Below are 26,805 nucleotides of genomic sequence, written 5' to 3' on the forward strand. Positions count from 1 at the left end.
AAAGCTCAGGCCGGAGAGCCGAGGGAGAAGGAAGGGGGGCGGGTGGGCGTCCTCCATGTTGGTGTCGCAGTGAGGAGCTGGGAGCGGGAGGAAAGAGAAGCGGTGCCGACCTGCTCCCCCCCTTCCAGTACCACCTCTCAGACCCCCGTCCCTCACCACCTGCCGAACGGACAGCGGCGAGCAGGTTAGTGCCGAGCGGAAGCCGCGGCGGTGCTGCTGTCCCCGGCCGCTAGGCCGCGGGCAGAACCTCGGCCTCGATTTAGGAAGGGGCTATGGGGAGTCGCGGAGGCTAGTGGTCCTCTGGAATTAACGGGTTTTTATTAAGTAGTGGATTCATACAGAAGGACACCGGAGCTGAAGCTTTGGGCATATTGAATCAGAGGTTTAATGATTCAAATAGTAAAGCTGTTTTACTTAACACTCGAAACATCCATGGGAATAATCAGACATTATTGAAGCTATATTCCTGAATTTTAACCTCGGATTTATTAGATCTGGGGTTAATGATTCAAACAGTGAAGTTAAAATTCTTAACCATTTCTCAGTCAAGTGCATACTGAACATCAGATCTTTGGGAATAATCATATGCTATTAAAGTTCTTGATTTATACAGAGGTAGCAAACTTTTAGTCTCAGATTTATTAAATCAGGAGTTTAATGATTCAAATAAAGTTAAAATACATAGCACTCAACTACCTTCTGAGCACCAAAACACCAGGAATTACCAGATATTACTGACAACATACAAAGAAATACCTGAATTTTAGCAGTAAGTTTATTAGGAGTTTATTGACAGTGATCATTTGCATTGGGTTCTGGAAAGGTTGAGGTGGGGAAAGGATGGTAGGGTGAAAGTGTTGTTGATAAAGGTAGGTGGAACATTTAGTTGAGGAATAAGGAACGCTTAAGGTTAGAAAGTAGATAGAGCTCTGATGAGTTATAAGGTAGCCAGGAGGAAACTTAAGAATAGACTTAGGAGAGCTAGAAGAGGATGTGAGAAGGGCACACATTTGTGAAGAACAGGAGGATAACTAGAATGGGGATAGGACCAATCAGGGATAAAGGAGGAAGCAAGGCTGCAGACAGAGGACGTCCTTTATGTCGGAATTCATCAGTGAAAGGGGCCTTGAATGTAACGACAGCATGAAACAGAATGATATGCTAAAACATGAATGTTAGGAACGGAGTTGTGCTGGAACGTTTGAAAAATATTAGGATAGATAGGTCCCTGGGGCCAGACGGGATACATACCAGGTTACTGCAGGAAGCAAGGGAAGAGACTGCTGCAACTTTAGTGATGTTCTTTGTGTCCTCATTGGCCACAGGAGTAGTACCCAGGTGGGTGGCAAATGTTATTCCTTTGTTCAGGGAAAGTAATAGAGATAGCCCTTGGAATTGTACACCAGTGGTGCGGAAACTATTGGAGAGGATTTCTTTGAAACAGGATTTGAGCATTTGGAGAATATATTCCGATTAGAGATAGCCAGCATGGCTTTGTGAGGAGCAGGTCATGCCTCATGAGCCTGATTGAATTATTTGAGAGAGTGGGGAAAAAAGTATTGATGAAGGCAGAGCAGTACATGTGCCGCACATGGATTTTAGTGAGATATTCGATAAGGTTCCCCATGATAGGCTCATTCAGAAAGTCAGGAAGCATGGGAACTGAGGAAATTGACTGTGTGGATTCAGAATTGGCTTGCTCACAGAAGGCAGGGATCGATTGTATTCAGCCTGGAGTCGGTGACCAGTGGTGCGCCGCAGGGATCTATTCTGGGGTCCCTGCTCTTTGTGATTTCTTTTTATAATTGACCTTTTGAGGAAGTGGAAGGGTGGTGGTGTTGTGGATAATGTAGAATGTTGCTATAGTTCAGAGCGCATCATTGCTAAGATGCAGAGCTGGTCACATGGCAAAGTGTGAAGAGCGAACTTGAAGGCAAAGTACAGGGTTAATGGCAGGATTTAACAATATGGAGGCAGAGCAGATCTTGGGATCCATGGCCAAAGATTTCACAACATTGCCGCGCTTTTAAAGGGTTGTTAAGGCATACGTGTGTTGGCTTTTATTAGTCAGGGGATTGAGATCAAGAGCCGTGAAGTAATGTTGCAGTTCTAGAAAAACCCGGTTAGACCACAGTTGTGTTCAGTTCTAATCCCCCCCCATTACAGGAAGGACGTGGAAGCGGGGTACGGAGGAGATGTACCAGGATGCTGCCTGGATTAGAAAGCAGGTCTTGTGAGGAACGATTCAGCAAGCTTTTCTCTTTGGAGCAAAGGAAGAAGAGAGCTGACTTAATAGAGGTGTATAAGAGGCAGAGATGAGGCAGAGACTTTTCTCAGGGCGGAAATGGCTAAAATGAGGGGGCATAACTTTTAAGTGAAACACCCTGGTTTCTTTAGCTGTGTTAGGGAAGGCAACCTCCGGTCCACTAAACTTTAGAGATTGAGGCACACTGGATCCCACCCTGAAGCTTAGTTTGTATGGGTGCTGTGTCATTTGTTACCCTGTTACAAATTAATGCCACAAAATAACAAACAGTACACTGCGTACGATTAAAGGAATTATATTTATAAACCTTAACTGAAGGATTAGTAAAGAATAACAAAAAGAAAAGGGCCTGTTCTAATTAAACAGTCAAATGTGCAAAAGTTGGAGCTCATTTTGAACTCCTGTCACTCATGCACTGGGTCCTAGGTCAACGTGAAAGCTCACACCACCTTCTGAATGTCGCTCGCAATCCATCTCGAACAAATGGGTCTCCCACCGGATCATATGCCACGACCGGTTCTCCCCAGCATTTTCTCTTTTCATCTCCTCTTGAACAAAAGCCCAAGACCAAGCTTATTGTCCCTCCCCAAGAAAACCTCCCACTAACTGGATGACACACATTCCGCATCATCCCTTATCTTCAACAATAACCCAAACAGACTGAAAGCAGAACAAACAGCTCCTACAGAGCTGCACAAAATGAAATACATACAGCATGAGTAACAAATATGAACCAGTTCATTACATAAGGTGATTGGAGGGTAGTATAGGGGGAAAGTCGGAGGTAAGTTTTTAAAGAGAGTGCTGGGTGCATAGAACACACTGACAGGAATGGTGGGAGAGCCAAATACATCAGGTACATTTAAGAGACTCTTAGATAGGCACGTAGATGATAGAAAAATAGAAACCTGTAGGAGAGAAGGGTTAGATTGATCTAATGTGGATTAAAAGGTCGATACAACATCATGGGCAAAGGGTCTGTAGTGTGCTGTAATGATCTATGTTCTATCAAGTCTTTGAGTTTATTAAAGCTACTTTATACAAGGAGATGCTGGATTTTTAACTCTCAGGTTATAGTAAAATGGGTTTGATAATTCAAATAATGAAGTTAAGATATTCAAGACTCAAATTCATGAGAAATATCAAATGTTACTGGCTGAAGCCACAATAGATCTACAGCAGATACAATCTCACTGGCTCTCCACTTGGCCTTGGACCACCTGGATACCTACATCAGGCTGCTGTTTATTAATTACAGCGCAGCGTTCAATACCATCATCCCTTCAGTTCTAATCAATAAGCTTCAAAACCTGGGCCTCTGTACCTCCCTCTACAACTGGATCTTTGACTCCCTCATCAGCAGATGGTAATCAGTGCAAATCAGAAATAATCTCCCCTCCTCGCTGACGATCAACACCAGTGTACCTCGAGGATGTGTGCTTATTCCACTACTCTACTCTCTCTAAAGCAGAGGTTCCCAACCTTTTTTATGCCATGGACCCCAGTTTGGGAAACGCTTCTCTAAACCTGTGACTGTGTGGTTAGGCACAGCTTAAATGCATTCTGTAAAATTTGCAGATGGTGAAAGGGAGGCATATGGGACAGAGATAAATCAGCTGGTTGGTGCTCCAACAACAACTTTGTACTCAACATCAGTAAGACCAAGGAATTGATTGTGGACTTCAGGAGGAAAAGTCAAGGGAGCACACACCAGTCCTCATCGAGAGATCTGCAGTGGAAAATGTGAGCAGTTTCAAATTCCTGGCTGTCAAATATCTCTGAAGATCTATCCTGACCCCAGCATATTGATGCAATATCAAAGAAGGCATGACAGCAGCTATATTTCATGAGGAGTTTGAGGAGATTTGATAGGTCACCAAAGACTAGCAAATTTCTACAGATGTTCTGTGGAGAGCTTTGCATCTCCATCCGGTATGGAGGGGCCACTGCACAGGATTGGGGAAAGTTGAATATACTCTGCCAACTCCATCCAGGGCAGTAGATTCCCCGGCATTGAGGGCATCTTCAAAAGGAGATGCCTCAGAAAGGTGGAATTCTCCATTAAGGACCCCCTCCTCCATCACACAGGACATGCCCTCTTCTCATTGCTACCATTAGAGAGGAGGTACAGGAACATTTTAGGAACACCTTCTTCCCCCTTCTTCATTAGATTTCACACAATGAACCAACCTATGAACACTACCTCACCATTTTTTACTTTTGCACTCCTTTCAATGACTTCAGACCAGTTGCTCCCACCTCCATAGCCGCCAAATCCCTGGCAAGACTGGTGATGTCCCACATTAGGAATGCCGTTCCTCTACTCTCAGACCAGCACCAGTTTCAACCGAGGATGCCATCTCTATCGCTCTCCTCATCATACTGGAGCATAAGGATACTTAGGCCGGAATGCTTTTGGTCAACTACAGTTGGGCCTTCAACACCATACTGCCCAACAAGCTGACCATTAAACCTCAAAATCTGGGACTCAGTGTATCAATTTGCAACTGGATTCTGGACTTTCTTACAATCGCACCTAGACAGATTAGGCAAGTGTGCGTCAACCTCCCTGACCCTGAACCCAGCAGGGACAGGTACTGAGCTCACTCCTTTACAATCTTTTCACCCATGACTGTGCCCCTGCCTATGCCACCAACCCCATCATCAAAGTTGCAGAAGACACCACAGTGACTGGATTAATTAACAACTAGCAACGGAACACCATGCAGAGAGGAGATGCAGAAACGGTCTGAATGGGGCAATAACCATAACCTTCCATTCAAAATCAAAAGGACCAAAGAAATGATTATCGATGTCAGAGGAAATCAAAAAGTTATGAACAAGCTCTACTACTTATGAAGCAGTGGAAAGGGTCTTAAGTCATTGGGAGTGAACATCACAAGACGAGCTCTCTTGGACACCTATACCTCCTTGATAGTAGGGAAGGCTCAGCAGTGCCTATGCTTCCTTAGTTTAAAGAGAGCAAATCTGTTCCAAAAGCTGCTGGTAAACCTTTATCGATGTGTAATTGGGAGCATTCTGACCCACTGCATGGCAGTGTGGTGCACTAGTTGCAACAAGGTCGACCGAAAAGCACTTCCACAAGTGATCAGGACAACACAGACATCATTGGGACACAACTACCAGATATGGAAACCATCTCCAACTCTCATTGTCTGCAGCAGGTTCTCAAAATCGTGATGGACTCATCTCACCCCAGTAAAAATAAATTCAGACATTATTTTAAATGTAGTCATTGTGTTTTTAGTAATTGAATTGGCAGTAGGCTGATTTGTAATGAATGCAGTAGCACTGCAAACACATTGTCCTCAGCGATGGCAATAAAGTTCTAACTAACTAACTAATTCCTTATTTTATTTATGTGTGTGTATATCACACACACATAGTAGATTCCAGTTAATTGGGCTGTCGATTAATCGGGGCAGCCGCTTATTTAGGACAATTCTTAAGAACAAAACCAAATCGAGAACATAGCTGAAATTCCCTTCGTTTATTTGGGGCACTGTGCCGGTTAATTGGGACAGGAGATGGTCAGTCATGTCCACTTGAGCGTCCATTGGATGCTACTCTGTGCTTAGAGCAAACAGTTCTGTTGTTGTTTGCTTGTATTACATTATCCGTTTTGGCTGACGGCAATTCAAAAAGGAGTGATTTTTGATAAATTTTGTTTTATTTTATTTTGACTTTAAAAAATTTTTTGAGACCCTTGCCACGAAAAGATTTGATGCTAACCGGAAAAAAATTAGCCTACTGGACCAAATTAAAAGCTACCCGCCTAACATCACTCATCATCAGCCGCAGAGATAACTGGCATGCCGAAATCTACAATTGCACACTTGATACATCAGCAAGAATGGGCATTATTCGAGGGACAACAGGGAACATCCCAAAAACATGAGCGTGAAGGTAAGGATCCAGATGTTGAAGAGGCCCTCAATCCATTGTAACTGCACAAGGTGTGTGTGTTTGTGTGTGTGTGTGAGAGAGAGAGAGAGAGTGGACCAATGTTAAAAAAACATCAGAGGAGCTAGGGAAGAAGGTGGGACATGAAGATTTTAAAGCAAAATATGATTGGTTGTCTTGGGAACTGTAGACACATTAAATTCAAGAAAGCACACGGCGAGAAAGGTAGTGCTGATGCTGTAAGTGCAGAAACTTGAAGATCTACAAAACTGCCTGACTTGCTTCAAAATTTTTGTGCAGATTAAATCTACAATGCCAACGAAACAGGCTTTTTTTATCATGCCACACCAAATGGTTTCCTTTGTTGCAAACACGTAACACTATCAGGCTTAAAGAAAGCAATGGGTCACATAACTTGTGTTCAAAAATGTCAGGAACTGATAAAAAGAAATTGTTGGTTAATGAGAAAAGTGTTAAACCTACATTCTTTAAGGGGCTAAGAATGGATATTTTACCAGTCAAGTCCTATGCCAGTACACTTGATTAATTCCTCCGTTGGTAACCATTTAGAACGAATACAGAGTTTTATAGTACTATCGTAATATTGGAAGTGTTCCATTTTGTTCTGTAGTGTGTCCTTTTTATACCTTTTTAACTAGTTCCATGAAACTTCGGTTAATTGAGGCTGCCTCTTAATTAGGCCAAAACAGACTTGTCCCAATTAACCAGAATTCACTTTGTGTGTGTGTGTGTGTCTACACATACGCACTCTCTCACATATTTTATATATATATATAGTATATCTTGTAATTTACGTTTTTTATCATGTATTATAATGTACCACTGCCGCAAAATAATAATAAATTTCATGACGTATACCAGTGATATTAAACCTGATTCTTCTAATTCTGATTATTAATGCTCTGGATGTATACAGGGAAATATCTGACCTTTAACCTTAGATATAAATAATCAGGGTTTAATGATTCAAATAGTGAAGTTAAAATATGTTAACAGCCAGGTCCCAATCTTCAAATATCTGGGAATGTCAGATTTATGAAAGGACTGGTTTTACACAGTAAATTACCAAATGTACTGAATCTGAGGTTGAATGGTTCAGACAGTTAAAGTATTTAACAGCCAGTTCTTCGTCAAATGTCTTCCGAACATCGAATCCCCAAGATTGATCAAATATTACTGAAGCCCTGGGAGATTTTAAAAAACTTTCAACAGCTGGTGTATTAAGTTTTCAAACTTATAAATGCACCATATAAACCATGCAGTATTTCACATCGATCCCCAATTAAATGCCTTCTAAGTATCTAATTTAACAGCAGCTTTATCATCATGTTTAAAGTGTGAACTTCCCAGAGTTATGTCTTTAATATCAATCATGCTGCGTGTTTTAAATGGCAGTTCTTCAAGAGCAGGATATAATCATATCTGCAGTGTCAGATTAAAAACCCATTTATTACATTGATGTGTAACACTGAAGCTTATAATGTTGAAACATTAAAGTCCAGTTTATAATATCAACACGTTGCAGTTGGTTCTATAGGGTTAATTCAGCTTGTCAGGGTTTAAAGCTGGGTCCAAGGTGTGGGTTAACGTTGGTTTTGGGACATTGAGGATTAAAGTTGGGTTTTACGATATTGGAGGTTAAAGTTTGCATAAGTCCATATACGCACAGGGTCAATGGAAAACTTCCAGCAACCTCAAAGACACAGAGCATCAGATAAACAGCATTCACAACAAAAGCATAAAAATGAATTATATACAAAATCGGGTTTGTTATCAGTCAGATATATCACAAAATTTGTTTTGTAGGAGTAGTACAGTGTAAGTTGTAAAATTAACGTAAGCAGCAAAAATTAATAAGGAAGTAAATAGTGTAAGAGCTAGTGTTGGTGAGCAGTTCAAATCTAATGGTGTGGGGGGGGCATTAAAGTCAGGTTTACAATATCAGAGCATTAAAGCTGGGTTCACGATCTTGGAGCGTTAAAATTGCGTTCACGATATCACAATAACGTTATAACTTCAACACTGTAATTATTAGGCCATAATGATTTTAACCATGGCAGTTATATCTCTATAGTTGGGCAAATGATGGTCAAGACCCCGGAGACAGTGAAAGAACCAAAGGAGAGGAAGAACCAGCAAATGGTTTGGAGAAGGACTGTGCTCCTGGAGACAGTTGACACATTTTCAGTTACTCCGATGAGAAAGGAGCTTACTGCAACTCTCAAAGGGGAGAGCAGAGGAGTATGTGACTTTTCAATAGATCTAGCACAGATTTGACTGGTGGAATGACCTCCTTACCTGCTTTAGTTTTTCTGTGAGTGGTTTTCAGGAAACAGTTAATGGTCTCGAGTTACAGAAAGTAGTGTTGTTCCTTGAAAACAACAAACTTGGGTTGCTGTCTCTGGAGGGTGGTGATAGAGTCAAATATGATAGACGTCTTTAAGAGACTAAGACAGGCACAGGGAATGAAGGGATATGGACACTGTAGAAAGAATTAGTTTTGTTAAACATTCAGTCTGTGTTTAACATGATATCGTGGGCTGAAGGGCCTGTTCCTGTCTTGTAATGTTCTGTTTTTTTAAATTATCATCTTTAAACTTATAATTCCATTTATAAATAGACATCCCAAGAAAGATTACCTGCAAAAGAATTGTAGTGTTGGTTGTAAACGGGAGTAGTTTTGCTTAGGCTGTGAAGTTCTCTGTAATTTCAGTCATTCAGAATGAAACTTGCTGATGAAAATATCTCTTCTTCTGTTTATTTCCAACTATCAAATAGTACTTGGAAGCCCAGTATTAGCCCAGGAACTGCAAGTATTAAAGCCAGGAAGTCATGCTGCATCTCCCTGACAGATGTTAGCATGGTACCTGGGTGTACAGAAGATATGCTTGTCTTCTTAATTGGTCGAGGCGTTGAGTATAAATTTTAGGAAGTCATATGGAGTTGTATAAAACTCTGGTCAGGCCACACTTGGTGTATTGTGTGCAGTTCTGGTCCCCTCCACAGGAAGGGTGCAGAAGAGGTTTACCGGGATGCTGCCTGGATTAGAGAGAATGTGCTACAAGGAGAGGTTGGGCAAACTTAGGTTGTTTTCTCTGGAGCAGTGGAGTCTGAGTGGAGATCTGATAGAGGTTTATGACATTGAGAGACATGGAACACTGGAACAGGCTCTTCCGCCCCAAAATGTCTGCTGAGCTGGTTAATAATTAAGTGCCTAACCGAATTAATCCCTTCTGCCTACACATGTCCACATCCCTCTGTTCCCTGCATACATGTGCCTATTTAAGACAAACTTAAACACCTCTATCACATGTGCTTCCACCATCATCCTGGTGGCACATTCCAGGCACCTATCGCCCTCTGTGGAAAAAAACTTGCTCTATATGTCTCCGGTGAACTTACCCCCTCTCACTTTAAATACATGTCCTCTGAGAGAAGACAGTTAAACTCTGGTGGGGGGGAATATACCAGCTGTCTACTCTGTCTGTGCCTCTCAAGATCTTAAACACCTCTATCAGGCCTATCACAATTCAGCCTCTACACTCCAGAGAAAATAATGCAAGTTTGTCCAGCCTCTCCCTATGACTCATGCCCTCTAATCCAGGTGGCATCCTGGTGAATTTCTTCTGCACCCTCTCCAAAGCCCTCCACAGCATTCCTGTAACAGGGCGACGAGATGCAGCACTTCAGATTCAGCCCAAGTGTGGTTTTATAAACATGTATGTGAGAGCATGTAGAGTGAATAGTCCTTTTCCCCGAGGTAGAAAGGTTTAAATTGAAGTAGAAAAATGTACAGAGGAGATGTGCGGGGCAAGATTTTTGTTATATATAGGGTGCCAGGAATGTGTAGCTAGAGGCAGACAGTGTAGAGGCATTTAAGAGGCTGTTAGAAAGCAACGGGCAGGGATTGGAGGAATATGGGTCACGAACAGGGAGATAGGTTGAGCTAAATTGGTATTGTAGTCGGCACAGACAAGGTGGACTGAAGGGCCTGTGCGACCGCTGAAATGATTAACTGAACTCTTACCCCCTTCTCTCTCCCTCCCTCCATCTCTATCTCTCACTCTCTCCTCTTTCTCATTGTCCCCTCCCCCTTCCTCATTCTGCTCTCCCTCCTTCCCTCCCCATGGCTGGAACAGTGATTGGCAAAACCCCCAGCAGCCACCATGTACAACGGGATCGGACTGCCCACACCGCGGGGCAGTGGCACCAATGGTTATGTGCAGAGGAACCTGTCGGCGGTGCGTCAGCGGCGGGAGAAGGCGGACCATCGCTCACCGGAGGAGCTGCAGCGACTGGAGAACAGCCTTGTTCGCAAGCCCAACCAGGACATCCTCGACCACGAGCGCAAACGCCGTGTTGAGCTCCGCTGTATAGAGCTCGAGGACATGATGGAGGAGCAGGGGTAGGAATCTGACAGGGTTCCTGGGCTGTGGGAGGGGTGGGGCCCCAATGGAAGTGTGGTCAGTGGGAGTGAATGGGAAAGGAAGGGGTCCCTTTGCGAGTGTGGACGGTGGGGGTGAATAGAAAAGGAAGGGGTGGAGTCCCATTGAGGGTGCAGACGGTGGGAGTGAAATGGAAGGGGGTAGGGTCCCATTGGAAGTGTGGATGGGAAGGGGTGGTGTCATTAGGAATGAATGAGAAAGGATGGGGTACATTAGGAATGAACAGAAAGGGGTGGTGAATGAACAAGAAGGGATAGGGTTCATCAGGAATGAACGAGAAGGGTTTGGGTCCTTTGGAAATGAATGGGTAATAATCTCTCCTCACAATTCTCCATGTGCTGTTTCAGGTATTCCCTTGAGGAAATCCAGCAAAAAGTGGCCACGTTTCGACAAATGCTGGTAGAGAAAGACTGTGGTCAGGGAAAGGAGGACCCGAAACAGCGGACAACGTGAGTGGATCTTCCCGTCTAGTACCTACCGTCCTTTCTGAGACCTCCCGTCCTTTCTGGCACTTGTCCCCTCCGCTTCCATTCTATTGCATCCCCTGTCACTTACCCAGCTACCTCATCCCACAGACAGGCCAGTCCTGGAGCAGTACAGCACAGGAATGGGCCCATCTGATCATCTGCCTCGTCCCATTTACCTGCACATAGGCCATAGCGTTTCTCAAGACTGGAACATACCCCTCAAACCATTCTTGTCTTATACTGAACCAGACTTCTCAAATGTTATAATCAAGCCAACATCCACCACGTGCACTGGCAACTGGTTCCAGACTTACGCCACCCTCTGAATGCAAAAGTTTCCCTTCAAATTCCACTTAAATATGTCAGCATTCACCCTGAGCCTATGACCTTCAGTTCGTTTCACCCAGCCTGAGGAGAATGCATGCATTCACCTTCCTCATACCCTCAGTTTTGTATACCCTTCTCCCCCACCCCTCTGCCTCCACCCACAGAGCAAGTGACCTGCCACCTGATCCCGCTTCCCCCACCCACAGGGTGCGTGACCCACCAACTGATACCTCTCTCCCTCCCTGACCCCCACTCACAGGGTGAATGAAACACACCAGCTGGCCGAGGCGAACGAGAAGAAGAATGAGAGGCTCCGGGCCGCCTTTGGCATCAGCGACGCCTACGTAGACGGAAGCTCCTTTGACCCCCGGCGCCGGGGCCAGGGTACCGAGGCTCCCCCTGACTCTCAGCAACAGAAGCAACATGGGTAGGTGAGGTTGAGATTGCTGGGTGGGGAGGGTGGTCCAGCCCAGGACCTCCGACTCTAGTCAGTCCCTCTCCTCTCAGCCACAGACTCTGGGTTGCAGGCTTCAGGCAACTCTGAGTTAAGTTCTTGTTGACTACAAGGGTGTGTCTATGAGTTGGGTATGGCTGTAAGCCCCAAGAACAGCCAGGGCTCTGGGTAGGTCTCCCCTGAGGGACCAGGCCCAGTGACAGATCCTGAAAGCTCTTCGTCCCACTTCCCTGGGTTCTGTGTCTAGGAAAGAGATCGAACCTATGGATCTGGCTCCTTCTGCCACCCCCACCCCCCCACTGCACCACCTGAGGTCTTGTCCAGCAATGGTGATGGTGCAGGCAGGATGTCCTCCTTGGCTTACAGTTCTGGTGACGATGAGGTCCTGGAATGTCTCCCCCACCACCCAATCCATCTTGCCAACCTAAGGGGGGGGGGGGGGGGGGCTACACACGGCATGGGTTGTAATCCAGAGTTTGCCCTATCTTACTGTGACTGTTTATCCCCCTTTATCCCTCACCCTCTCTCTCCCCTCCCCCTCTTATCTCTCACCCCTCTCCCTCCCCCTTGTCTCTCCTTCATTCCCCCCTCCCTCCCTCTCTCACCGTCTCCCCCCCTCCTCTGCAGCTTCATCCGGGACCCCAGCCGGTCCCGTTCCCCCTCCCCCAAGCGGAAAAAGCGAAAGAAGGGAGGAAGCCGTGGACGGTGAGTCTGAACCGGCGTGATCACACCCATCCCCCCATCCCTCCTGTCATTTCATGCTGCCAGCCCTTTGTCCCGTGTTCAAAGCCCCCACGACTTGTGTCCACCAGCCCTTCCATCACTCCATTTGCCATTCCTCAGCCCCTTTACCCCCTGCCCTGTAGGCAAAAGGAATAGGTGGTATTAGCTATATTGTGTTGTACCAGTCTGTGTTAATCCAGGCACCGTCCTGTTGAACCAAGTCTGTACCATCTCCAAAGCCTACACACCCACCCTGTAATGGGGTGACCAGAATTAAATGCAGTACCTCGGTTTTATAGAGTTGCAGTGTGTCTTCCTGACATTGCTGTCTCTCTCTGTCTCACTCCTTCTCTCTCTTTCTCTCCCCTTTCAGACATCCCGCATTCTTTGTTTAAAAAAACTTGCCCTGCACATCTCCTTTGAACTTACCCCCTCTCACCTTGAATGCTTGCCCTCTTGCATTCAACATTTCAACCCTGAAGGAAAAACATTCTGCCTGTCTACTCTATCAGATCTCCCCTCAGCTTCCGCCGCTCCAGGGAAAGCAACCAAAGTTTGTCCAACTCTCTGTATGGCTCATGCCCTCTAATCCAGGCAGCATCCTGGTGATCCCTTCTGCACCCCCTCCAAAACCCCCACACCCTGCCTGTGACAGGGTTGACAGAGCTGCACGTGATTCTCCCCAGTGCAGTCTGACCAAATCACAGATTTTCTCCCCAGTGTTTCCCAACCAAATTCGATTCCCCACCCACCCTCTCCCGCGCTGATCCCCCTCCCTGCATGCGGGGGCCTAATGGTGTAACCAGGTTATGTATGTTTATGGGGCCCAGGTCTTCCAGTGTGACCACACGGTCCAAGGAGAAGAAGAAGAAAAGCTCAAAGAAGAAGAGCAGGTACGTCAGAATCTGTTTCTCCCCCCCCACACACACACACACACCACACTCCCCTCAGCACAACCCCCCCACCCCCCAACCGTCCCCACATCAAACATCCCCCTCAGTCTGCAGGGTGGCAGTCCCGGATGAAGCTGCAGAGGAGGGGGAGACAGTGAGGGGGGGGGAGGGACATTGCAAGGATGGGGAGTGTGTGTAGGACATCACAGTGTGTGCTGGGGGAGTATTTTTTTGCTCCTCACCCCTTGGTTTTCTGTCACCCCCGTCCCACTGGGCAGATGGGCAAACAGAGGGAAGCTGCTGAGGAATGCAGCTGCTCGGAGAAACCCCGCGAGTTATGTCCCAGGGCTGACTCCTCCTTGGAGACACACGATAAAGTAGACTGAAATTAGCATGGTTTCCTAAAGGAGAAATCTTGCCTGACAGATCTGTTGGAATTCTTTAAGTAAATAACAGACAAGGGTAGACAAAGGAGAGTCAGTGGATGTTGTATATTTGGATTTTCAGAAGGCCTTTGATAAGGGCCTGCTTAGCAAGATAAAAGCCCATGTTATTACTGGAAAGATACATAGGGTGAACTGGCAGGAGGCAGGAGGGAAAGAGTGGGAACAAAGGAGCCTCTTTTGGTTGGCTGCTGGTAACAATTGCTTCTTCTCACCTTGTATGTCAGTGATTTGGATGACAGTTGTTTTGTGGATAGGTGGAGGGGTAGGCAGTGTTGAGGAAGCAGGGAGTCTACAGAAGGAATTGGACAGACTGTTAGGAGAATGGGCAAAGAAGAGGCAAATGGAGTACATTGTATGAAAGCCTATGGCCAAGCACTTTAGTAGAAGGAATTAAGTCATAAAAAAGTTTCTAAAACAGGGAGCAAATTCAAAACTTTGAAGTGCAAAGAGACTTGGGGGTCTACTTGCAGGATTCCCTAAAGGTTAACTTGCAGGTTGAGCCTGGGTATGAAAGGCTTGTTTTGAGAGGACTACAATATAAAAACAAGGATGTCATATTGAGATCTTAGTCAGACTGCACGGAGCATTGTGAGCAATTTTGGGCCCCTTATCTAAGAAAGGATATGCTGGCATTAGAGAGGATCCAGAGAAGGTTCACGAAACTTATCCTGGGAATGAAAGGGGTGAGGTATGAGGAGCGTTTGATGGTCTGGGACTGTACTCGCTAGAGTTTAGAAGGAGAGGGAGGTGATCTCACGGAAATCTGTCAAGTATTGAAAGGCCTAACTAGAGCGGAGATGGAGCGAATGTTTCTTACAGGGGGAACACCTCAGAATACAAGGATGTCCCTTTAGAACAGCGGTGAGGAGGAATTTCTTCAGCCAGAGGGTGGTGAGTCCACCAGAGGCTGGAGGCCAAGTCATTGGGTATATTTAAAGCAGAGTTTCATAGGTTCTTGACTAGCAAGGGTGTCAAAGATTATGGGGAGAAGGCAGGAGAATGGGGTTGAGAGGGTCAATAAATCAGCCATGATTTAATGGCAGAGACAACTCAATGGGCCGAATTCTACTCCTTTGTCTTATGGTCTTTCTTCTCTCCCCAGGTCGCAGTCGAAGTCAAAAAGTAAGAAGAAGCACAGGTGAGAGTTGCCTCTCAGAGGGACATGGCGAGGGAGCTCAGTTGTCTGTCCCTGTGCGTGTGTGTGTCTCCATGTCTCTCATGCATGTTTTCTGTGTGTGTGCTTATGTGTGTACATCCGTGAGTCTGTGTTTGTCTCTGCGTGTGTGTTTTTGAGTTTCTCTGTGTGATGTGTGTCTCCTCATGCACGTCTCTGTATATCTGTGTGGAGTTCGCACATTCTCCCTGTGACCCTGTACGATTCCTCTGGGCGCTCCGTGGTTCCCTCCCACATCCCAGGTTCAGCGGGGGTCAGTTGAGTAAGACAGTGGGTTAGAGGGAAGAAATGGATCATTGATGGGCCGCATGGCTGAGTGAGAAACAGAACGAAGAGATTACCAGCCTCGAATTGTCTTTGTGTGTGAACCTGCTGGGAATATTCACTTGACAGTGAAGATGGAATCAGGGTGAAGAGTGAAGACCACTCTGCCCTTCAAGGTCTTGCTATTACCTTGCCTCACTGCTCTAAACCCTCTCCTTCTGCTCCACAGGTCCAGCAGCCCCAAGAGCAAGCGAGGGGCAAAGGAAAAGAGGAGAAAGAGGTGAGGTCCCTGCACTTCACACCCTTGTCCCTCACTGATATCCCAAACCAGGATTACAACCCCACTCAGCCTCCATCCCAGCCCAAAGTTACACACCCCTTACCTTGTGTCCCAGACCAACAATACAACCATGCACCCCCACACCCTCCATCACCGACCGATGTTACACCCTCACACCCTCCATCCCAGACCAGCCACCCTCCACCCTTGGTCCCAGACCAGTTTTGCACCCTACCTCACCCTCCTGACTCAAGCCAGTGTTACACACCCTCACCCTCCGTCCCAGACCGATGTTACACACCCTCATTTCCAGACCAACATTACACCGCCTAAACTTCCATCCCAGACCGACATTACACCCCTTACCCTCTCCCCAGACTGACTTTTCATCTCCCCTCATACTCTGTCCCAGACTGAAGTTGCCCACCCTACATCCCTATTCATCTCTGTTTCGGTCTTTCATACTCTCTCTCGCCGTGTTTGAGCTCAGTGCCTGCCCCCGTCGGCTCCCCATCCACGTTCTCCTGTCTTCTCCACAGGAGCAAGCCTCGTTCCCCACCCCGCAAGCAGCCCAGAGCAGGAAGCCCTTCCTCGTCACGTGGCTCTTCGTCGTCTCGGAGCTCCTCTCCGTCAGTGAGCAGGTATGCAAATCTTCCCACATCTCCTCAGCATCCTCGCGTCCCTCTCCTCCCTCCCGCACGCACTCTTCCGCTCCCTCCCCCTGCCCTGCTCGATGTTCTCTTGCTCTCATATCCCCATCTCTGAGGAGACAGGCTGGTGGGTTATGGAGGATTTCACTCAGGACCTGCCGAGTGTTTCTCCACTGAGTGGACAAGATCCTGCAGGCTTTCAGCAATCCACTGAGCTAGTGGTGGGGGGGGGGGGGGGGGGGGAGTTGCTGCAGCAAAATGCAGGAAAAGTTCTAGTGTAACGTTCAGCGTCGTGCATTCTTTTGACCTGTTTTCTGACTGCTCGCTCGTTCTCCCCGCTTAGCAGACTGCCAAAGCCCTCAGGATCATACTGTCTCCCAGTTTCCCTAATTGCTTCACGCCCAGGGCACACCTTGTATGTGACCTCTACAGAGTTGGAATATCCTGGGTTGGGGTGCAATGGTTCCATCTGGGCTGGGGGGGGGGGGGGGGTGGTGGTGTCGGTGGGATGGGAAGTGAGAATAGACATGGTGAAAGAATATTCCCCCCAACGATGTTCTGACTTGTGTCCCTTTTTATTGATCCCCCCTCCCTTTTCCAGGTCTCGAAGCCCCCGAAAGGAAGCCAGAGTTGCTGGGGGCAGCTCCTCACCCTGGACAGCTCCCGGGCCAGGCGGGGACTCACGGGGGGCCGAAGCAGCGAGGAGGGGAGAGCGGGAGGCCACGGTGAGAGGGCGAAGGAACGGGAGTCGTAGCCCCAGTAACCGGACAGCCAGGGGCAAGCAGGTGGGTACCATAGAGGTGGGGTGTAGGGAGAGTCGGTGATGAGGGAAAGTGGGTGGTGGGAGCGGTTTAGGGAATTCAGTCGGGGAGAGTTGGTGATGGGGCGCGTGTTCATGGGCTGTGGTTTGGGGTTCTGTGGTGGGATGGGGGGGGGGGGGGAAGGTTTCCAGGGAGTTTCTGTGAGGGGATTCAGTACATGAGGGTAGAGTCGGTGATGGGTGAGAGTGTCAGTGAGGGGTAGGAGGGGATTCAGTTGATCACCGACGTGACAGCACAGGGCTGAGGGGAGGTGATTTGGGGGTTCAGTGAGGTATCGAGGTCCCCAAGTGAATGCGATTGATCCCTTCAAACTCCCTACCCCATTCTGTCTTACAGAAGCCAGCAGACCTCTCGCCTGCCAGGAGATCACTGCCCCTGTCGCCCTCGCCCTCTCCCTCTCCCTCCCCAGCTAGGAGAGGGGATGTTTCCTCCTCCCGTTGGGCTGAGCCCCGGGGCTCCTCCTCCCCCGTGAGGGGCCAGAGGAGCTGCCCCCCACGTGGGGCACACCCCTCCCCTACGGCTGATGGGGTCACCACCAGCCGGGAGAGGTCATCGCCGAGCGCTGCCGGGTCACTTGCCAGGGTCCCTGCCCGGAGGAGCCAGTCACCACGACGGCACAGCCCCAGCCCGGCCCCCAGGAGCAACGGGTCGTCGCGGCGACGGGAGAGGTCATCGCCGAGGAGGAGCATCTCGCCACCCCCGCACAGGAGATCATCATCAAGGTCGCCGCGGCGACTGAGGTCGTCACCAAGGAAGTCTCGGGTGTCGCCAAGGAGGGAGAGGTCATCACCGCGACGCAAAAACTTGTCACCGAGGCGCAGGCGGTCATCATCCAGGCCAACTAAAGCCTCGCCAAGGCGTGAGAGGTCATCGCCGAGACGTGAGAATTCATCGCCAAGGTGGTCTAGAGCATCACCAAGGCGCAAGAGGTCATCACCAAGGCCCGAGAGTTCACCACCAAGGCAGTCTAAGGAATCACCAAGGCGACAAAAGTCATCGCCAAGGCGCAGTAAGTCATCACCAAGACGTGAGAAGTCATCTCCAAGGCAATCTAAAGCATCACCAAGGCACGAGAGGTCATCGTCAAGGCAGTCCAAGGCATCACCAAGGCGAGTAAGGTCATCGCCAAGGCACGAGAGGTTGTCGCCAAGACAATCTAAGGCATCACCAAAACGAGTGAAGTCATCCCCGAGGCGAGAGAGGTCGTTGCCAAGACAGAGCAAGTCGCCACGGCGCGAGAGGTCATCACCAAGGCAATCTAAAACCTCACTGAGACGTAGTGAGTCCCCGAGGAGCAGGAGCCCCTCTCTGAGGCGGGAGAGCAAGTCCCCAAGACGCAAGAGCCCATCTCCCAGACGCCAAGGCCCCTACCCCAGACTGAGCCCATCTCCCAGACCCAAGAGCCCATCTCCCAGACGCAAGAGCCCATCTCCCAGACGCAAGAAGTCTCCCAGGCAGAGCATAGATGCAAGACGCAAGAGACCACCTAGGCGCAAGAGCTCATCTCCCAGACGCAAGAACCTATCTCCCAGACGCAGCAGATCCCCCAGATGCAGCAGCCCATCACCTAGACGTCAGTGCCCGTCTTCCAGACAGAGCAAGTCCCCAACACATCGGAGCCCATCTCCCAGATTCCGGGGCCACTCTCCCAGACAGAGTAGATCTCCAAGATGTTGGGTCCCTTCTCCCAGACGCCACAGCCCTTCTCCCAGACGCCAGAGCCTTTCACCCAGACAGAACAGATCCCCAAGACAATGGGTCCCTTCTGCCAGACGCCAGAGCCCTTCTCCCAGACGCCAGAGCCCTTCTCCCAGACGCCAGAGCCCTTCTCCCAGACGCCAGAGCCCCTCTCCCAGACGCCAGAGCCCCTCTCCCAGACGCCAGAGCTCCTCTCCCAGACGCCAGAGCTCCTCTCCCAGACGCCAGAGCCCCTCTCCCAGGCGCCAGAGCCCCTCTCCCAGGCGCCAGAGCTCCTCTCCCAGGCGCCAGAGCCCCTCTCCCAGGCGCCAGAGCCCCTCTCCCAGATGCCAGACCCCCTCTCCCAGGCGCCAGACCCCCTCTCCCAGGCGCCAGAGCCCCTCTCCCAGATGCCAGAGCCCCTCTCCCAGGCGCCAGAGCCCCTCTCCCAGTCGCCGGACCCCCTCTCCCAGTCGCCGGAGCCCCTCTCCCAGGCGCCGGAGCCCCTCTCCCAGTCGCCGGAGCCCCTCTCCCAGACGCCGGAGCCCCTCTCCCAGTCGCCGGAGCCCCTCTCCCAGGCATCAAAGCAAGTCCCCGAGACGATGGGTCCCATCTCCCAGACGACAGACCACTTCTCCCAGACAATCCAGGGAGCTGGGGGGCCGGAGCCAGCCGGCAGACACTCCCTGGTCTCTGACGGTGTGTCCAGAACCCCGGAGGGAGAGTCCGGCTGTCAGAAGCCCCCCTCCTGTATTGCCAGGGACAGGCGGAGGAGGGGACCCATCCCCATCAGTTCCCCATGGCCCTCCACCTACTGTCTCTCCAACAGGGCGGGGAAGAGGGCAGGATGGCACCCCAAGCAGAGAGAGCCCCTCCCAGGGTCTCCCTTCCTCACCTCCAAACTCCAGACCTCAGGTTACTGCCTCCAAAAGGAAGCGCCGAGGATCTTCCTCCTCGTCCACGACCACCTCCTCCACTTCCTCCTCATCCTCCTCCTCTTCTTCCTCCTCCTCCTCCTCCTCCAGCTCCCCTGCCTCGGGGAGCAGCCGCTCGCCTTCAGCTGCCAGGAGGGACCGAGATCACAACAGACACAGGAAGCGGTAAGTTGGGTGAGCGGGGGGAGTTCATGGGGCAGGGGAAAGGAGGGAGTGTCGTTCAGCCCAATTCATTCCTCAATTAGGTGCGAGCTTGCCAACATTTATCATCTATCCCTAATTATCATCTAGAGTTAAGTGTATCCAGGAAGATTTCTTAAATCTGTATGCAGGCCGTACTGGATCTGGTGTTGGATAATGAGCCCAGACTAGTGACTGACTTTTCAGTGAGTGAGCTGATAGGGAACGCTGACCATTACTCCTTAACTTTTAGGATAGATATAGATAAGGATAGATAAGATAAGATAGATAAGGTAGATAGATAGATAAGGTCCTTGTGGAAGAGTTTTAAATTGGAGTAGAGCGAATTACGAGGGCATTAGGCATGTACTTAAAAGTTGTGATAGCTGGTGGTGGTAAAGGGGACAAGCTCCCACTACCAGTTAAATGCTCACAATGGCGTGCACCTCAGATAACCTCTGACAGCCCAAGTCCAGCTCCTGGCCTTCACGTGTAACATAACTACTAAGCCCGGTGGAACCATTTCTACTAACAGGAGAAGGGGCAAAGGTGAGTTACTGGTGCCTTAAAACTAGCTGCTTCGAGCGGATGGGGGTTGGCTGCTCATTTAGGAGAAGGAAAATTCAAGATCTCAAACGTCCGCTGCCTTGCGGTTATACCCAATCATGGAGAAGGCTTCAGGGAAATATCCGGAGCTGGAGTCCCTAAGGCAGTCCAACATTGAGCTTGATGCTGACTGGCAACTCCTGTGATGCTGCTGGTGCCAAACTATCAGTCTCTTACCGTTTTATTTGGGTTCATCAGATGCGTGGGGGTGGGGGGGGGGGAGCTTGCCACATAGGCAACAGCTCGCTCTCCATATCGTTCTGCCCAGGCTTGCATATCTAGACAGCTAGGATGCAATATTCATGGTCAACTTTGACTGACAGAGGTCTTGGACCAAAGGCAGGAACTAAGAAACGTGAACTGGGAACACCTTTTCTCTGGCAAGTCCACATCAGTTATGTGAAGGGTGTTTAAAGATCAATTGCGCAGAGTGCAGGAAAGGCGTGTTCCTGTTAGAAGGAAAGAGAGAGATAGAAAAATAAGACAACCTTGGATGTCCAGAGAGGTGATGAATTTGGTCAGGAAAGAAACAGTTCTAAAGCTTCAAAAGGTAGGATCAAACGAAGCCATTCAACATTTCACAACCACTGCCAGCTTCCAGTAATGTACTCTCATAACGCCCAATTCCCCACTGCACTCCCCTCACCAGCTCTTCTCGGCTAACAGTGATATGTAGGGCAAGCAATCAGGCCCTTGTCCCTGTGCCAGCCTCAATGTCAATGTATCTGAACCCATCTCCCTACACAACGTCCATGTCCTCCATTCTCTATCTACGTGCCTATCTAACTCTCTCAAACACCTCTATCGTAGCTCGTTCTGCCACCACCGTCACTGGCAAGACATTTCAGGCACCCACTCTTTGTAAAAACAAACAGTACTGGCCTCGCACATCTCCTTTACCTCCTCATTAATGTGAGGAAAAGATCTCTGCCTCTCATAATCTTATAAACCTCTATCAGATGCCCTCTGAGCCTTCATCGCTCCAGAGAAAACAGACCGTTGCCAGCCTCATAAACACTAATCCAGGCAGCAACCTCTCGTGTACCATCTTCAAAGCCCCTACAGCAGGGACCACCAGACTGAATGAGGATTTATACAGCTGCAGCTTGACTTCCAGACTCATAGTCATCGCACTGACTGATGAAAGCAAGCATGCCACACGCCTTCTTCACCACTCTTACCTACTTGTACAGGAAGCTATGGACTTGGACCCCAAGATCCCTCTGTACATCAGTGCTGTTAAGGGTCCTTCCATAAACTGTATACTTTCTCCTTGCATTCAACCTCCCAAAGTGCAACACCTCACACTTTCACCAATTAAACGTCATCTGCCATTCCTGTACCCTGATTTACAACTGTTCCATATTCTGCTGTATCCTCTTTGACAGCCTTCCTCGCAAACCACAGCTCCACCGATCTTGGTGTCACTGCCAACTTCCTAATCAGTCTACCTGCATTCTCATCCAAATCGTTTAGAAGTGGGTGGGATTGCACTCGGAGTGCTGTGTGCAGTTCTGGACTCCCAACTATAGGAACGTGGGATTAAGTCAGAAAGATTCACAACAATGTTAACATGCAGATCCATTCACTCTGTCAGTACATTGAGGTGGTACAGGGGAAAAGCAGTGATAAAATGCAGAATAAAGTGTCATCCATGGGGATGAATAAAGTATCTATCTATATCTATCTATCTATCATTTACAGAGGAAGTGCAAACAAGATGTATGGGCTACAACGAGGTAAATTGTAAGGTCAAGAGTCTGTCTATAATAGAGGATAGAAGTTGTCCTTCAACCTGACAGTATGTTCTTTTGGGCTTCTGTACTGCCTTTCCAAGAGGGGAGAATAGACAATGTCCAGGGTGGCTGGGGTCTTTGATTATATTGGCTGCTTTGTAGACAGATCTACCACTCCAGAGAAAACAACCTGAGTTTGTCTGACCTCACCTCTGATCCAGGAAGCATCCTCTGTAAAGCCCCCACATCCTTCCTGTAATGGGCGGCCAGGTGAAGCCTGCTCAGAGTGTGAGCTGGCTTACCAAATGTTGGGCTCAGTGCCTTGACAGATAAAAGCGAGCGTGCCAGATGCACCCTGAGCAAGGTTTTATAAACCTGCAGCATAACTTTCTGACTTGAGCTCAGTTCCTCGACTAATAAAGACAAGGCCTTCTTTATTACCCTATTACCCTTATTACCCCTTTATTACCCTTCTTTATTGACCTGTGTAGCCACTTTCAGGGGCTTGTGGTCTTGGACCCCAAGATCCCACTGTAAGCACTGTTAAGGGTCCTGCCATTAATGGTGTACTCTCCCTTTAAACTTCACCCCCCACCCCCCAGTGCAGAAATGCATACTTTCCCAGATTAAACTGTCTGCCATTTCTCCGCCCATATCTACTGTACATCTGATCTATATCCCACTGTATCCTTTGGCAATCTTCTGCACTACCCACACCACTGCCAATCTTTTGTATTGTCTGCAAACTTACTAACCCACCCATCCACATCTTCATCTGGGTCGTTTATATATAACTGTTATACTGTTCTGTGTCAATTCAGACCTCGTCTTGTTAGACACTTCCGTGCCCTTTCCAGAGCCTCAAAGATTGAGCTCCAGAAATGAAAGGTGTCATTTTGGTGGGGTTATTACCATTGATTTCCTAATTAGCGAGAGAAGAGAGGTACAGTTATGCAGACAGATTATGGGAAAGTATGCAAGTTACAGAGTTGTCCTTGTGGGTGATCTTAACTTCCTCAATATTGAACCGGGCCTTCTTAGTGCAAGAAACTTGGGCAGTGCAGAATTTCATGGATTCAAGAGAGTTTCTTGCAACAGTAATGTATGTTGTCCAACCCAGAGGAGGGACCAATCCTGGCCTGGTTTTGGGGGGAAATGAGCCCGGAAGGTTTACTGCCTTTTCAATAGAGGGAGCATTCTGGGAATAGCAGTCACAACTCAAGTCAATTCATGAACTATTTTTCAGGAGAGCAGGTGGCTTTGATGGGCTTCCCAGCAGTCTAATAGCAGGTTTCTACCTCCCTGATCCTTCCCCATCCCATCCATAGGTGTCTGGCCTTAAATATGGGAGGGGCATTTGTGAATAGCAGTCATAACCCAAGTTAATTGACGAGCTGACTTTGGGAGCTGGGTACAGCGGTCAACTCCACTATAGGCTGGCAGCAGCTCTCCCACTCCACCCTCCATTCCCACCCACAGACGACTGGTGGGTCAGTGGGGGAATGTTTTGGGAATGGTGATCACAATTCAAGTTAACTCGAGTTTCGGCAGGGGTGGAGAAGGGGTGCCACAGTTGACTTCCCTGTGATCTTCACAATGTGTTTCTCTCCCCCCCCCCCCCCCCCCCCCACTCCCACCACCACCACATCCGCAGGGGACCCAGCTTGTCGCAGGACAGGGGGAGGCAGAGATCAAGCAGCGGGACCAGGAGAGGGGGAGTGGCCGGCACGGCCCCGGGTCGGGCTGGATCCCGGCGCTCCCGCAGCAGGAACCCCAGGCGACACCGCACTGGCAGCACGTCCTCCTCCAGCTCCTCCTCCCTCTCGCGGACGCGGCGGAGGCGCAGGGAGTGGCCCAGGAGGACACCCTCCCCTCCTCGAGGACGGTGAGTGGTAGGGAGCATGAGGGAAGGAGTGGATGGGTCTACCTCAGGACGTGCTCACATCCATTCGGATTTAAATGGAAACGTATTCTTTCCCCCACCACAGGCGGTCACGCAGCCCGAGGAAGCCCATCGACTCGCTGAGGGACTCCCGGTCCCTCAGTTACTCACCAGTAGAACGAGGGCGAGTCCACGCATCCAGGGAATCCCATCGGCAGTGGTAGGGTTCCCCGGCGGGAGCTGGGATTGAGTGGGATAGCAGAGTTGTGGATATTGGGTGTGGGATACTGCAAAGCGCAGGGTGGGATATCGGAGGATGTAGGATTATCTGTGGGGTGTGGGATATTGGGTGCAGGGAATCGCATATTTGAGGGTGTAAGTGTGTGGAGATGGGATATCGGGGGTGTGGGTGGAATATCGGAGGTTGTGAGGGTGGGATATCGGAGGATGTAGGATATCTGTGGAGTGGGGTATTGGGTGTAAGGGTGGAGTGAGATATTGGGGGGTGTGGAGATGGTGATCAGACTGGGTAGGGTAGTTGAGGACATGGGATATTGGAGATGTAGTGTATGGTGTTTTATATTGGACGGTGTAATAAGGATATTGAAAGATGTGGGGAGGGGATAATCAGACTAAATGGGATATGGAAGCTGGAAGCAGAATGCAGAAGGTAAGGGTGGGGATTGAGGGCAGGATGGGAGTTGAGTGTTGTGAGAGTAGAGGACGTTTGAGCATAGGGGGGTTCTGAGGGCTGAGGATGGGGCAGTTAAGTTCATAGGTAGCTGTGGGTGCTCCTTTAGATTGCACCTTTCCCTCTCTCCCCACAGGGAGCGGGAGCGTCGCCACAGGCGGTCGGGCAGCCAGTCACCAGCCAGGAAAAGGCATCACGATTTCCCAAGTCCTCGGGATCGGCGGAGGTACCGGAGGTAAATAATGATCTGGGTCCCAGCAAGTCCCGACCCTCCCCTCTCCACTCATTCCCAGTGGTATCCCACCCCTTCCCTTTCACTCCCACCGTCCACACTCCCATTGGACCCCACCCCTTCCCATTCTCTCCCACCGTCCACACTTACAATGGGACCCCACCCCTTCCCTTTCACTCCCACTGAACCCCACCCCTTCCCATTCACTCCCACCATCCACACTTGCAGTGGGACCCCACCCCTTCCCATTCACTCCCACTGTCCACACTTACAATGGGACCCCACCCCTTCCCTTTCACTCCCACTGAACCCCACCCCTTCCCATTCACTCCCACCATCCACACTTCCAGTGGGACCCCACCCCTTCCCATTCACTCCCACTGAACCCCACCCCTTCCCATTCACTCCCACCATCCACACTTCCAGTGGGACCCCACCCCTTCCCATTCACTCCCACTGAACCCCACCCCTTCCCATTCACTCCCACCATCCACACTTCCAGTGGGACCCCACCCCGTCCCACCGTTCACACTCACCATACAGCCAACCATCTATTACTGAAGGGTTGGAGGTTCCCCAGCCGTTTGCACCAACCCCCAGACTGTGCCATAAAAGAGCTGACTGCCCTGGTTATTCTCCCGACCCAAATTCAAAATCACCTGTGGGCGACTTTTTCTGAATGTGTTTCACAAATACGTTAGTGGTGGTGTGAATGCAGTGCCTCAGATGCAATCTGACTACAGCGGCAGTATGACTTCCTGACTCTGACTCTCAACACCCCTCCTGATTAAAGGCTGCACATCTTCCGCTGGTATAGCCACCTGGACCCCGTGTACCTTGATGCCGACAAAGGGCCTTACACTGTTTGTGTGCTGCTTCCTTTCATTTCAGCTCCATGCCCGGTACCAACAGAACCTGATACTCTGGTCCTTTGCCCAGCCCCGGCGCCACCTTGCTGTGTGGAGAGACCCGCAAGAGGGGTGTCTCTCCAAGTCGATTACTTGGAAGCAGCTTCTGAAGCTTGCCTCCGTGTGTTTGAGTGTGCACCTGTGTACAAGAGTGTACTCACCACACAAAGACACGGCAAGAGGGTATCTCAGAGAGAAAGCGTCACAGTGAACGAGAGTGTGTGTGAGCGGCCGCCCATAGAATAGAGACCCTTCCATTAACAAAGCTGCCGGGGATGCATGGAGACAATCACCCTTCTGATTCCTCTCCCTGTCGTCTCTCCCAGGTCTCCTTAGGCCGGGAAATGGCTCCAATCGCTCCTCTGTGCAATGGAGATCGTCGCCCCGAGGTGCTGGCGGACTGCTGAAAGACTATTTGCCCTTCCAGACTGTGAAAAGTAAATCCTGTATCGTTAACTTCTTTCCCCCGTTGTTTATTTTTTATAAGATATCCTTTTCCTGTCTTCTTAAATGCTGGCCTCTGTGCACGGAGACCCTGAGACATTCAAGAGGTTCTGTGGACAATGACAGGGCTGGTGTGGAGGGAATAGTCAAGACTCGAACGACCCCACTCCCCAAACATGGTGGGTACTGGAGGGCAGGATTTCAACAAACACCACTGGCCTCACAGGGAGCTCCAGTAACCGAGCTCCAGTCTTGCTTAGATTTTGTATGATCCACAGTTTGTTGTTTACCCCTTCCTGTAACACTGAAACACCCCCTTCACCACACAAAGACAAATAAAAGTTAAAGGTTGAACAATG

The 26,805-nt window shown here is 49.3% G+C and overlaps 1 protein-coding gene across 1 annotated transcript; it reads left to right on the forward strand.

Annotated features, from left to right (window-relative positions):
- On the forward strand, nucleotides 1-26,805 carry srrm2 (serine/arginine repetitive matrix 2). The gene is made up of 15 exons (XM_073033364.1): nucleotides 1-184; nucleotides 10,351-10,616; nucleotides 11,004-11,105; nucleotides 11,710-11,877; nucleotides 12,532-12,609; nucleotides 13,458-13,520; nucleotides 15,069-15,104; nucleotides 15,634-15,684; nucleotides 16,224-16,325; nucleotides 16,936-17,119; nucleotides 17,492-19,932; nucleotides 23,944-24,174; nucleotides 24,278-24,391; nucleotides 24,999-25,097; nucleotides 26,329-26,805. The coding sequence occupies exons 2-15, from the start codon at nucleotides 10,378-10,380 to the stop codon at nucleotides 26,336-26,338; spliced, it is 3,918 nt and encodes a 1,305-aa protein (XP_072889465.1). The 5' UTR covers nucleotides 1-184; nucleotides 10,351-10,377; the 3' UTR covers nucleotides 26,339-26,805.

The sequence above is a fragment of the Hemitrygon akajei genome, chromosome 31 (genome assembly GCF_048418815.1).
Source record: "Hemitrygon akajei chromosome 31, sHemAka1.3, whole genome shotgun sequence".
Classification (NCBI taxonomy): domain Eukaryota; kingdom Metazoa; phylum Chordata; class Chondrichthyes; order Myliobatiformes; family Dasyatidae; genus Hemitrygon; species Hemitrygon akajei.

Bases quoted from the DNA above. Each gene is read 5' to 3' on its own strand.
- srrm2 (XM_073033364.1), top strand. From the start codon at position 10,378: ATGTACAACGGGATCGGACTGCCCACACCGCGGGGCAGTGGCACCAAT. The intron at 15,685-16,223 runs GTGAGGTCCCTG...TCTTCTCCACAG, and splicing joins AAGGAAAAGAGGAGAAAGAG to GAGCAAGCCTCGTTCCCCAC. The intron at 24,175-24,277 runs GTGAGTGGTAGG...CCCCCACCACAG, and splicing joins CCCTCCCCTCCTCGAGGACG to GCGGTCACGCAGCCCGAGGA.